Below are 12,500 nucleotides of genomic sequence, written 5' to 3' on the forward strand. Positions count from 1 at the left end.
CCCTTTATTGAGCAGTTTAACCAGTCCCTTCTAAAACACATTCATCTGGCTCATCTTCCTCTGACTCTTCTGTGATTAAGAAGTGACCGTTGAAGCATCAAAGTTAACTTGGTACCCAGATCCATCGTTACTGAGGAATAAGACGACATTCAGGATTCACATTCAGGCTCAATAATTTAAGATATTGTATGTATAAACTGTCAGCCGTCTTTTCTTAACTATAATCTGTTTGGTCAAATGAAATACTAATGATGTCACACATCATGACAGATGAACCCGCTCACGGTTTTAGAAAGGAAAACGTGTGCGACGGCCTTCTCAGCTCTGACGGCAGCTTTCTCCTCCATCTCTGCTTCTGTCTCGTCACAGGGAAACCACACAGAGGTTTGGTCTGAGGAACACATTCATGAACCAAACACACAAAACAAACGCTCAGAGTTTGGATTGAAACAACGCATGTGTTTAAAGCCGAATCAGTCAAAGAGTTGATATGAAGAAACTCAAATTCACAGTTACTCACAGAGCTTTAATCAGCAGCTCACATGGCAGCAAACATGTCTATGATAATGTAGCTAATACAAATAATTCATGAATACTCCCAACAGCTACAGTATTTATGCAATCTTTAAAATACACCAATAAATGATGTGCTGGTTAAGGATCTTGGGTCAAGGAAAGTATATTGCAGTTTTCAAAGTGACAAAATTTGGTCACGTGACCAAATTACATGCAAAGTCAATGCACAGCTGCGTAGACGCGACTTTTCTGGCGAGCGACACGAACAGCGAGTTTGCCGCAGGGCGAACAGAGCGTTGATGCGCAAGTTGAACATTTCCAACTCCGGCGACAAAAACACGCGAGTCATAGTTGCGTCTGCCAATCAGCGTTGAGATGTTCTGCTCGTCACCGCCGTCCTGTTGAATCAAACTCCTATCGGTGATAGCGATGGTAGCGGCCGTCATTCAGACCGTTGTGGGACTACGGAAAATATTATGAACCCAGACACCATGGAGTCTGATGTTCTGACGTATGTGGAATTTACACAACAAGTATGAAGCAGAACTGGTGTTTTTTTCTTCCATCATTTATAGCGTAAAAGACCGCTCTTTTCCCGTAGAGAAGCTACGGAGATGAGCCACACCTCCTTGGTGGCGGCTCAATTAGTCATGCTGCGTTTGGTGTGAATGTAGCATAAGAATGCAACCTCATGTATATTCAGGTTTCTATTAATGTATCAATATTACGACTGAAGTCATGGAAATGGTCAACAACATGACAACACCATTATTCGGACAGCATCTCATGCTCGGTAACATTTAGCGCACCAACTATAAAAATGCACCATTTCGAATCTAATAAACGTCAAACCACACAGAGAACAAGATATGGTGCATTCAGCAACCAGAAGTCAAAAAGACAACGAGATTAAAAAAATAAATAGGAGCCAAACCAAATGAACGGAGGAAACTCCTGCCAGTGAAGCTGCTGATCTACACCAAGAGGTACCAATTTGTCGCTATTACCTATGAATGAACCAGCAGGTTCCTGGGTACAGGCGGGGTTTTTGGGGGTCTCTGCTGCGAGTCCCATCATCATGTCCCTCTGAGTCTCAGGGGTCATCAGCAGCTCCTTCACCAACGTCTTGACCTCCTGAGGGACACAAAGTCAACGTCAGCCTCCCAGTGCTCAATGTTAACAAGAGAAACCACAAAAGGACTAGTTGATCCAGTCTACATTAAAAAGGATCCATTTCTCTGTTCATCCTTCATGATTCTGGGATGTGGAGTTCGAATATTCCGTCCTGTCCTACAACAGTGGACCAGCTCTTTCATCACTGCTGAGCCATCCGGTCCTCAGCTGACTCTTAATACTCTGCATCAGGTCAAACAAGTTTCTCACAGTGTTGTTCCCTTGTCACGATTCTGTTCATCAGATTTCAGCTTCCTTCTCTTGGTTGCTAGACTCGGCCTCAGAGAATCAGAAGCTCGGCCTCAGAGAATCAGAGACAAGCTGACTAGCTGCTGGGACCAGCTGAGATGGTTCAGAAATCCGATCAGATCCTCCTGGACTCCTGGTAAGAGGACCCCGCGGTAGACCTGGTCTGGTTCCCTCAAGAGAAACTGGAGACGTTGCCGGGGAAGGGCATGTCTGGAATGGCCCCTTCGCCGGATAGGGTGGAAGAAATGGATGTGTGGAAGACAACACAAGTACATGGATAAATGTGTTCTATGTAGAGGTCCCCTATGCGTTCTGTATAGAGGTCTTTTTATGTCCTGCATCTACATGAATCTGCTTCTGAGCTAATATGAAGTAGTCTTGTGCTTTTTACTGCGCCGGATCACTTCCATTGAGTGGTTTACCTCAATAGGTTTCCTCTCCAACAGCTCTGCAGAAACAGTCCCGTTTCGCCCTCGCTTCACGACTGAAGATCCGACATGCAGTCCCATGGACGACCGCTGCATGAAACCAAGAGGACATCAGAAGAGACTACAAACAGCTGAAAGTACGTGAAGGTGGAGGCACTCACCCTCCTCTCTCTGGGTCGAGACCTTAGGGGTTTAATGGAGGTTGTGTCCAGATCCTGACACGACACAAGCTATAATCACGTCAGGCAGCTTTCTTTATAAGGAACATGGTTTTTAATGTTACAATTTGACTAAAAGTGTTCAGGCCATTTCCTTCACTAACAAGATAGAAAACCTGTGAAGGAATTTATACATTGAGTTAATGTTTCATGGAGAGCACTTTGCATTAACTTGACATATAGATGGGATATGAATTAATTGAACTTGCTAGGTCTCAAATTGATTTTAACATGAATGAGGAAAGAGATCAATGTAAAATCAGACAGGGATACTTCAACTGTCAACATTCAGACAGACTGCTCCTTTAATATGTCCTGTATTGATCCTACCACGTCATCGTCAGTACGGTCGTAGCTGATATCAGAGTGGGACAGGAAGGACGACTCGTCGATCACACACAACCTGAATCAACAAAATAATGTATTAAAACCTCAACAACCACTGAAACTCATTAGATCCTGCTTCACAAAGAACATCTAAAACTCTCCTGAATTTACTCCTGAAACCTTAAACTATGTAAATTTCTGAGTTTTCTGATCTTCTCTCACATACACACATTTCTTAGTCCAGGTTGAGAAGCCTTCTTATATTGACCGTCGGTCTCTGGACTCCATCTGAGGCTCTATTTAAAGCCAAACCACACTTAGGAGCTGAATGGACGAGGAGGTAACTGATCAGTCACAGCTTTCTTCTATAGCTTCGGGTGGAATATCTCCCTTTACACCAACACCTCATGGTATATGTTCCAGGATAGAAACATCTTCCTGCACACTGTGAAAATCCAGCCACTCTGAATTCATCCAACAATGTGACCAGAAACCTGAAGGTGGTTTAGATCTGGGCCAATCACCCTAATCGACACCTTTGGAAGGCAAGTGAAGAGGGAACACAAGAAACCACAGAACCGGTGTGACGGGTGAACCAACCGTTTGCTGCTCCGCTGCAGAGTCGTGTTCCCTTTGTGTTCAAACGTGGCCAGAAGAGACTTCTGCTCCGCGTTCAAACAGGCGCTGGATTTACTGTCATGGACCAGGATGTCACACATGAGCTGCATCTGCCTCTGCTGCCAGTCAGAGAGGAGAGGGAGGGTCAGCGCCCCCTACAGGCTGCACACTTCACGACAAACACAAGAGGCTAAACATGTCCTGCTGGTGCTCACTGGCTGTGAGCAGAAGGGTGCTTCACTCACCAGGTAGTGGAAGTCTGCTTCCATCTTGTAGCGTTTCCTCATCTCCACGTCCAGCTGGTTTCGAGTGTGTTTCAGTTTGACTTCCAGAGCCGCTTTGGACACGTCTGACTTCACCAGCAGCTCTTTGTACTTCTTCAGCTCCAGCGCGGCGTGCAGCCATTGCTTCCTCACCGCCTCAAGGTTTTTCACCACTTGAATTAACTCTGAAAGAAGGACGGGAAACATCTGAATCCTCAAACACAGAGAAGATGGTTAGCAGTGGCTTCTATACCATGTCCACAGCATCCAATCCCATAAAAGAGGCATTCTGCACATTACAAACAAGACATCTGGGACTCAGGGTTCTAACAGAACTCGGTTGTTTCTGGACCAAGATGGACTTTAAGTCCTTCCTCAGGTTCTCACCCTGCTCAATGCTCATGTTGGTTTCCTCTATTGTGATCCTCTGGAGACAAAGAGCCAACACTTCCTCCACCATGTGCCGATCCATGCCGACGCCCACAGGAAAGGGCATATGGGTTATTTCACCCCTTCAAAGTTCCTGCAGGTTCAGAGTTAGGAACATTAGTTGTTTATTACCAGTTGAACCCTCGGGACAAATATTAATATATTATATAAAACTAACATCCTTAGTAAGACAGGTGTGAGCCCTTTTGGTTAAGTTTAACATGTTTTCAAACCTTTTGAAAAGACACAACGAGAGAGAGAGAGAGAGAGAGAGAGAGAGAGCTATGACTCTTCATGGCTGTCTGAAAAGGCCTCGTGTGGTGAAGCTGACGAGTCGCTTACAAAGAGTCGGAGGCAGACATGAGACGCTTTAAGAAACCAAAGTGTTCATTTATATAAATTGCTCTGCTACCCGTGAACCAAACTTTATAGACAAACAACATAAATGAACAAATGAAACAAAAAGTGATTTCACTGTATAAAGGTAACTTAGCTTAACCTCTCAGGCACACAGCTGCTCCATAATGTTCTTCCTCCTGGAACAGAAGGTTAAATACAGCCTCCCTCAGAAGGAGGAATCTACCTTTCACCAAGTGGAGGTGGACCTATTCATTTCTATATACATGCTACAGCCCACAGCTCACCCTTCCAACCTCAACTTCAGGTAGAACGCGTTTAAATAGTTATTCCACATATTTACATTGCACACAACAAGCCAAACACATCAAATGAAGCTAAATACATACTTCCCCTAATCTACTTCCCCCTCTACTTGGTCCAACTCATGATGTCACAGCTGGAACCATTCAGTGTATAAATAGAGGACACAGCTGGCCGCCTCCTTTTGCATCTGCCTGCTGGGTAAGAACCAACACAACATTCGAGCCTCATACGTTGTGGACAGGTGTTGGAAATTAGCATTTTTTCTATACACTGAACAGTGCATCTGGTTTTCTTTTTGTGCTCGGAGCTCTGATGTCATTGAGACGTCCACATTAAATAAAACTCAAGAGTCAGTTTGTTTTTTATGTTTTTGGTGTTGAAATACATTTATGAGAACTCCGTGTAGTGATAGACAGATGTTTAGTTATGACATGAACATATGATAGCTTGGTTTCTGGGTGAGATATCCAAACACCTGATAAACATGTTGTCTATTGAGTTTCCTGTAGCGCCACCATGAGGTTCATCTCTGGTGGATGATTGCTTCCCCTCAGGATGAATTGTAATTACTCTGGTGATCCTCAGACCTCATCAAGCGGCATCAGCAGGTGAATATATTATTGTGACACAATTCAAATGTGTTTACCTGTACTTAGCAACATGCTAACCTAAGATGCTAAACATGCTAACCCAACACGATAAACATTACACCTGCAAAACATCACAGATATAAAAAAAAAAAACTGACATGTCACTCAGAGTTTCACTTCACAGTTTATTCATGCAGCTTTCTAATATTAAAGTTGTATTTTCTCCACAGGGACAATAACAACAACAGAGGACTTGACTTACACACTGCCATTTTGGCTCTAGTGTATATGTAAGGACAGCTCCAGAAACAGTTCAGTCTGCAGGTATAACGACGCCATGTTGGATCCGAGTCTGTACATGAAACTGATTTAACGATATCTTACTATAGCAACGACTTGGCACCAACATGGCTGACGTGGGCTGCATGGTGGCTGAACTGGCAGATCTCTACGAACATTGACGCTAACACTGGGCAGGATACAAAAACTGTAAAAAAAAACAAATTTAAAAAAGGATCATGGTATCAAATGAAAGCTTCACAATTTAAATACACTGTTAAAATCCCATCAGAGGTCATGTAGCGGAAAGGGAAAGGGTGTCTGCAGCTGTTGCATCACAGGTTGCCCAACACGCAGATCTTTAAAATGTGGCTTCGTCAAGACAGAAACCTCCATCATACAAAGCCCCGCAGGGGTCCTAAGAAAGAAAATAACGTAACGATGTGGCACACCGGTAGATAAACCAACTGCATGCATGAGTAAACCAACACAACGTCTGGTAACCAGTTTTTTTTAAGGCAAATCACTGTCAAAATCCACGCGTGCGCAAATCAAAATGGCCGTGTAATTTAGTTTGACGAGCACTTTTACGTCACTCACTTTGAGAGATTAAAAATCTCTTGTGAATGTTTAACTTGCTCTCTCGCAAAACTTTGACCCGCTCGCCTCGTGTCTCGACATCTAATTGGTTCCAATCCTCGTCTTTGGATCGGCTGGATGTCTCACGCCCGACACGTTTGCTGCCAAGAACATTTGAACTATTCGACCCCAACACTCATTCTGTCACATGCAATGTTCGTTGGATAGTCCAATTTCAGCTCAAAGAAACTCTTTGGTCTTATTTGATTAAAACATGATCCAATTATATTGGACAATATTATTTATTTTACCAAAAAGTATTTTGACCCGGTCAAGGATCTAGACCTAGCGCGTTTGATTTGCGCACACACGGAGCCTTTTTCGTTTACGGATTGGTAAACTGAACGTATGGATTGGTACCCTCAGGGTGTGGATCGTGTAATTTAAAATGTCATTACTTCAGGATTCAGAATTAGTTTTAGGATTTAAAACTGAAATGCGTATATATCAGGATCACATATATTGTATGGTTGTCGTACCATTGTTGTGTAGGGTACTTTTCCTACCGTTTAATACCGAGTTGAAATGCCTTTGTCTGAATTTAGCCCTAGTTTGAAGGTCGTCGGTTTTACTCTACTAAAAGTGAAAGTATTGAAATGTCCAGTACCCAGAATATGGGTTGGGGTGAATCCAGCCATGAAGGGGAAGCTGCAGTGTTTTGTTGCACGGACCCAACGTGACGGCCGGTTTCTACTCGTTTTAAGATAAGGACGTAATGTTGGATCGACCACCAGGCGGCGCCACAATCTTCTGAGCAGATCGACGAGGTATGTGGTCGTCAATCTGAGTTCCTGGACAGAAGAACAAGATCATGATCTAGATGAGTGAAGTTTTCAAACCCAATGATCAGAAAACAAGTGTTGAATACCAACAACTTAATTCAATAAAAAATGTCGGAGACGCACAATGACACCTTAATGTGGAGTTGGTTCATGTTAAAAATAGTGATGTAACAATAAAACAAGCGTAACGTTGATAGCAGTAATACATAACAGACAAACTAGAAACATGAAGACCAAAAGCCCACTGATTACTCGTCTGCAGACTCCCTCGAGCCTCCGGCGCAGACGTCCCTTCTTTGGAACTGAAAAAGAGTCGACAGCTGCGTCTCCCACAAAGTCAGCTTCAACTTAAATGTGTGTGTGCTGTCATAATATTGTGTGACAACTCTCTTAGAAATAAAGTTTGCAGCATCTTGTGCTGCAAACTTGCAGCATTTTATTCAGGAGCATCTTGTAGCATCCTAGCAGCATCATGTTCAGGTTATTCAAGTGTAATATTCACCATGAATGCAAGGTACTGCAGCCACTCTGGGTTTTGTAATTCATTCACTGGTTTGCCCCTTTTCTTTATGAACTGTCCAATTTGACTTGTTTTACATTCTATGGCATGCTCTTACTGACAGTGTGACCACCAGTGGACTGATGAGGAATAGCAGCTACCTTTATGGAAATGCAATGTATTTCTGTAGTTTTCATCCGGGGGCCGGATGTTTGACTCACTTCCTCTAACAGACCATAAAGTACTAAATGAACATCATCCTGTATTGAAGAAGGCTAGAAACTAGAGATAGAGCCATAAACTCATGTTTACAATGTTTACTGAGGGAATACATCAAGAGAGAAGTAGAGTCACTTATATAGACTTCTATACAACCAGAGGAGTCGCCCCCTGGTGGTCAGGAGACAGAATGCAGCTTTAACACATGAAGCATAGACTTCTATACAACCAGAGGAGTCGCCCCCTTGTGGTCAGGAGAGAGAATGCAGCTTTAACACATGAAGCATAGACTTCTATACAACCAGAGGAGTCGCCCCCTGGTGGTCAGGAGAGAGAATGCAGCTTTAACACATGAAGCATAGACTTCTATACAACCAGAGGAGTCGCCCCCTGGTGGACAGGAGAGAGAATGCAGCTTTAACACATGAATCCGCCCGACTGTCACTTGCTCTGCCCAAATGCAAAAACATCCACATTCAACGTATTTGTGGTGTGAAGGAATTAACAATGCCAACTGTTATATGGATAAACTGCATGGGGTCTAAACTGTTGACCCTGAATGCTACTCAGCTACAATTGTTCAAATTATAGAAGTGTGTGTGTGTGTGTGTGTGTGTGTGCGCGTGCGTGTGTGTGCGTGTGTGCGTGTGTGTGTGTTTGAACACTACCTGCCAGGGTAAATCCTGATTGGTGGAGGTTTCGGAGGCTCGCCTGGGTTTTTGGACAGGTGAGCCCCCTGGTGGTCGGAGTGGGAGGAACCGACGTAGCCATGCTGATGACATCATGAACCGGACCAGCGTAGTTTCCCCGGGGGACACCGCGAGCCTCAGCCATCTGAGACAAAGAGACAAAACTTCTGAGAAACACATCTTTTTAATGGATTGATCAGTCTATCACAATTCAACTTGTTTAAATAGCTAAATGTACGGACAGAGGATGAACCAGTTGCTTGTTGGCCTCCACCTGTACACCAATTGGTAATCGGATAGTTACCTCGCTAATTAGAGCTGCAAACTGTGATCCTGTCAGAGTTTGAGTCTGACGGAGTTTTAGAAAGATAACTGGTTATCTAGAAGGTAAGGTATTTGACTTGTTAACCAGCTCTTTAGTTACCTTGCCACGAGCGCTGATCCTTTTGTAGACCATGTCTGGGAAAGCCTTTCTGGGAAGGAAGTGTCCTGAACCTTTGGTCACGTTGAGTTTTCCGTCCTCCAGCACGACTCGACCGCCGCTGATCACCGCTGACGCCACACCTCGAAACTCCAAACCCTCCAGGATGTTCACCTCCACCGTCTGCGCACAAACAGCAGCAAAGTGGGAAAGTTTAATATGATTTGAATGAATTTAAATACATGACGAAGATTGGAGTGTTGTTACCAGGTTGTGAGTCTTTGCAGAAACAGTTTGTGTCTCCTTTGGATTCCAAATGACGATGTCAGCATCCGATCCAACAGCGATCCTTCCTGAACACGGGACGCATACACCAATCTAGTGTGTTACAGATCTCGGAATAGTTTTTTTCATTTATTATATTTACATTAATGTTAATATCATCCTGTGTATAATCACAGCTGAACTAAGCTTGTGCTGGTAAACTGGTGTGTAAATGTAGAGCAGCAACATCTTCATCTTCTGCACAGTGGAATGTCCTCTGACTCGTGGGTTACCTTTGCGTGGGTAAATGTTGAAGAGCTTAGACGCGTTGGTGCTCGTCACTGCGACAAACTCATTCTCATCCATCTTCCCTGTTGTCTACGGGGACAGAAGGACACATTCATATCCATTATCTTCTGCCAATGGAAACTTCATGATACTTTAGTGTAAACATTTACACAGTACAATAACCTTAATCCTTCGAGCCACAATTCAGAAAAGGAAAAGTCCTTCTACTTTATGGAGCGTGTCTGCACGTTCCTGCTCTCATCAATCTTACCACGGCTCTATCCCACACCACGGACATCCTCTCCTCAATTCCGTTGGTTCCCTCTGGGATCAGAGTGAAGTCATCTTTACCGACAGCTTTCTGAGCTGTGGAGAAGCTGGCTTGAGCGCTGGACGTCACCTGGAGATCTCCACTGAAAAAAAACACACACACAAACAAACTGCCCAGGTCAAATTCACGTCAATCACCTGATGTTGAAGTTATAAACACATTAATACTAAGGCTGTCATATTAGCACATTATTAACGGCGTTAAAGCAAACCAATTTTAATGCCGTCAATTTTATTAACGGTGTTAATGCATTTTTATGTTTTTCTTGCGAGCACCGCGCTGGATGGCTCAACCTGATGGAGCTCAACCTGATATAATGGAAAGTTTACTTTCAAAGGGTTGTCAGACGGCTTCCCTTGACAAGACCAAGGTGCTATGAGCCGTTTCTCATGTGAGCTGTGCTATCATCGTAGCTATCCAGTCTGAAATACCACTCGATGGCCGAGCACACAGCTGATGCTAACTCTGCGCCCCCTCGTCGTAGCCAGACACGAACGGATGACTTCAGACAGAAACTAACCATGCTAACAGAGAAGTACTAACCAAATAACCACACTGCAGGATTAAAAGCTAAACTCGCTCGTCTGGTGCACACGGCCATGGAGGTCATCGAGAAAAGCAGCTGCCAGACCTTGCAAGTCCAGAAATTAGTAAATGATCCTTCGCACATTCTCCACTCAGAGTTCGACCTCCTGCCCTCGGGGAGGCGATGTAGAGTCCGCTTCTGTAAACTAAACCATTTTAAGAACTCTTTTGTTCCAACTTCAATTAAAATTCTTAACAATGCTGCTTGAGGCTGAAGTCCATGTAATACTTTTTAATAGTGCTTTTATTACGGTGATCTTTTTAGCATGTATTATGAGGTGTATGTATGTGCTAAGTTGTGGGATATGTGCAATACTGTTATGTAATTGTTGATGTTATGGCTAAGGGGTATTGTTTGTTGTCATTGTAACTTAAGGGATTCGTGACGCACAGCAGAGTCCAAGACAAATTTTCCTGAGCGGGACAATAAAGTTCATCATATTCGTACTAACCATGCTAACAGGGAGGTAGTCATACTAACCATGCTAACAGGGAGGTAGTCATACTAACCAGGTACAGTCGTACTAACCATGCTAAGAGAGAGGTCAGGTACTGTGGAGTTGAAGGATCCCGGTTGAGAGGCGGGCTCATGACAAATGCAGCAGCTGTGGCCCAGTCTTTGGACCAATAGTGAGAGCCATCAGTGGCCAGGCTGGCAGTGATTGGCTCCCCGTACACCACAATACCTGAGGACAGAAACATGAGGATGTTGACCTCCAATCTGCTTTAGTTCCATTCACAACCTTACGGTCATGGAGGGTTTTGTTCGTCCCTGTTGTCGGGGGCAGTTGCACCGATCAGTGAAGGAAGCCGTCTGATTGGTTGGCCACGGTGATCCTGAAGCAGCAGACAGGTACCAGGAGGTCAGAAAGCAAAAGGTCTGATAGGAATTGAGAGAGAACTTTCAGAAGGCCTCAAAGTGGTTCTGACAAATCGGGACATGACTCAGGAGGAAGAGGAAAGACGGAGTCCAAACTGTTCTCAGCAGGGAAGGAAACTGTTGACCTGGACCTCAACCCAAATGTCTGGTTCTCCCTGAAATGCACCCTGAGAAGCTGAAAGCTATGGAAATTGTTGGACTGTCTTTGTGGACTGCATCTCTGGGACAGTACCTGTGCACTTTGTCTGGAGGAACAGCACCTGTGCACTTTGTCTGGAGGGACAGCACCTGTGCACTTTGTCTGGAGGAACAGCACCTGTGCACTTTGTCTGGAGGAACAGTACCTGTGCACTTTGTCTGGAGGGACAGTACCTGTGCACTTTGTCTGGAGGGACAGTACCTGTGCACTTTGTCTGGAGGGACAGCACCTGTGCACTTTGTCTGGAGGGACAGCACCTGTGCACTTTGTCTGGAGGGACAGCACCTGTGCACTTTGTCTGGAGGGACAGCACCTGTGCACTTTGTCTGGAGGGATAGCACCTGTGCACTTTGTCTGGAGGGACAGCACCTGTGCAGTTTGTCTGGAGGGACAGCACCTGTGGACAGGTGGATTGAGAAGCAGAACACATGAGAAGAGGTCACCTTTCTTCCTGGCTTTAGCGATGACATCAGCAGCAGATTTGCTCATCACTTTGGTAACGTAAAGCGGACAGTTGGCCTGTTTGGCGATGGTGACCGCCCGATACACCGCTTCAGTCTCCACCTGAAACACACACAATCAGTAATGAACATGTCTTACACCACCTGGACGTTTATAAGATGATGGTTTTACGGGCATGCTTACAGAAGACGTTACAGGTGTGACAATAGGTATGTTACAGGTGTGTACCTCCTCAGGGTGTGATAAAACGTGTCCTTCAGGTCCAGTAATACCGAGGAAGAGAAGCTTCTTCTGTTCCTGAAACACAAATCAGTTTAAATTTATGATAAACATTTTAACAATAATGAACCTTCAGCTGGTTTGTGTCCTGAGGTCATTCAGTTTACGGTATTGTACTGTACTTCACTCAGGTGTATTACCTCTTCAATGATGTCACCATTCTCAGCGTGGACCTGTGCGATGGCCCCAAGATCCCGGAGGACCCCAAAT

The 12,500-nt window shown here is 44.5% G+C and overlaps 2 protein-coding genes across 5 annotated transcripts in view; both read right to left on the reverse strand.

Moving 5' to 3' along the window:
- Positions 1-5,922, reverse strand: part of si:ch1073-416j23.1 (rac GTPase-activating protein 1) — a 13,610-nt gene extending 7,688 nt beyond the window's left edge. Inside the window, exons 1-9 of the mRNA XM_068568868.1 lie at positions 5,859-5,922; positions 4,180-4,315; positions 3,775-3,977; positions 3,512-3,648; positions 2,915-2,987; positions 2,528-2,596; positions 2,361-2,456; positions 1,524-1,650; positions 285-391 (exon numbers count right to left, since the gene is read on the reverse strand). Coding sequence (XP_068424969.1) covers positions 285-391; positions 1,524-1,650; positions 2,361-2,456; positions 2,528-2,596; positions 2,915-2,987; positions 3,512-3,648; positions 3,775-3,977; positions 4,180-4,288 — 921 coding nt within the window. The 5' untranslated portion in view covers positions 4,289-4,315; positions 5,859-5,922. The remainder of the gene's footprint in view (positions 1-284; positions 392-1,523; positions 1,651-2,360; positions 2,457-2,527; positions 2,597-2,914; positions 2,988-3,511; positions 3,649-3,774; positions 3,978-4,179; positions 4,316-5,858) is intronic.
- Positions 5,611-12,500, reverse strand: part of dpysl4 (dihydropyrimidinase like 4) — a 10,205-nt gene continuing 3,315 nt past the window's right edge. Inside the window, exons 6-16 of one of the 4 annotated variants that reach the window (XR_011077159.1) lie at positions 12,431-12,500; positions 12,195-12,308; positions 11,993-12,113; positions 11,000-11,156; positions 9,826-9,967; positions 9,560-9,644; positions 9,270-9,355; positions 9,006-9,185; positions 8,561-8,726; positions 7,000-7,183; positions 5,611-5,961 (exon numbers count right to left, since the gene is read on the reverse strand). The exon at positions 12,431-12,500 is cut by the window's right edge and continues 11 nt beyond it. Coding sequence is in view for 3 of the 4 variants with exons in the window: in XM_068568865.1 (XP_068424966.1) it covers positions 7,092-7,183; positions 8,561-8,726; positions 9,006-9,185; positions 9,270-9,355; positions 9,560-9,644; positions 9,826-9,967; positions 11,000-11,156; positions 11,993-12,113; positions 12,195-12,308; positions 12,431-12,500 (1,213 nt within the window). In the remaining variant the exon portion in view is untranslated. Of the gene's footprint in view, positions 7,184-8,560; positions 8,727-9,005; positions 9,186-9,269; positions 9,356-9,559; positions 9,645-9,825; positions 9,968-10,999; positions 11,157-11,992; positions 12,114-12,194; positions 12,309-12,430 lie in introns of all 4 variants that reach the window. The other 3 variants (XM_068568865.1, XM_068568867.1, XM_068568866.1) reach the window with 3 other exon arrangements.

This window comes from Clinocottus analis, unplaced genomic scaffold (assembly GCF_023055335.1).
Source record: "Clinocottus analis isolate CAN_PGR_092001 unplaced genomic scaffold, fCliAna1.0.p SCAF_82, whole genome shotgun sequence".
Lineage (NCBI taxonomy): Eukaryota > Metazoa > Chordata > Actinopteri > Perciformes > Cottidae > Clinocottus > Clinocottus analis.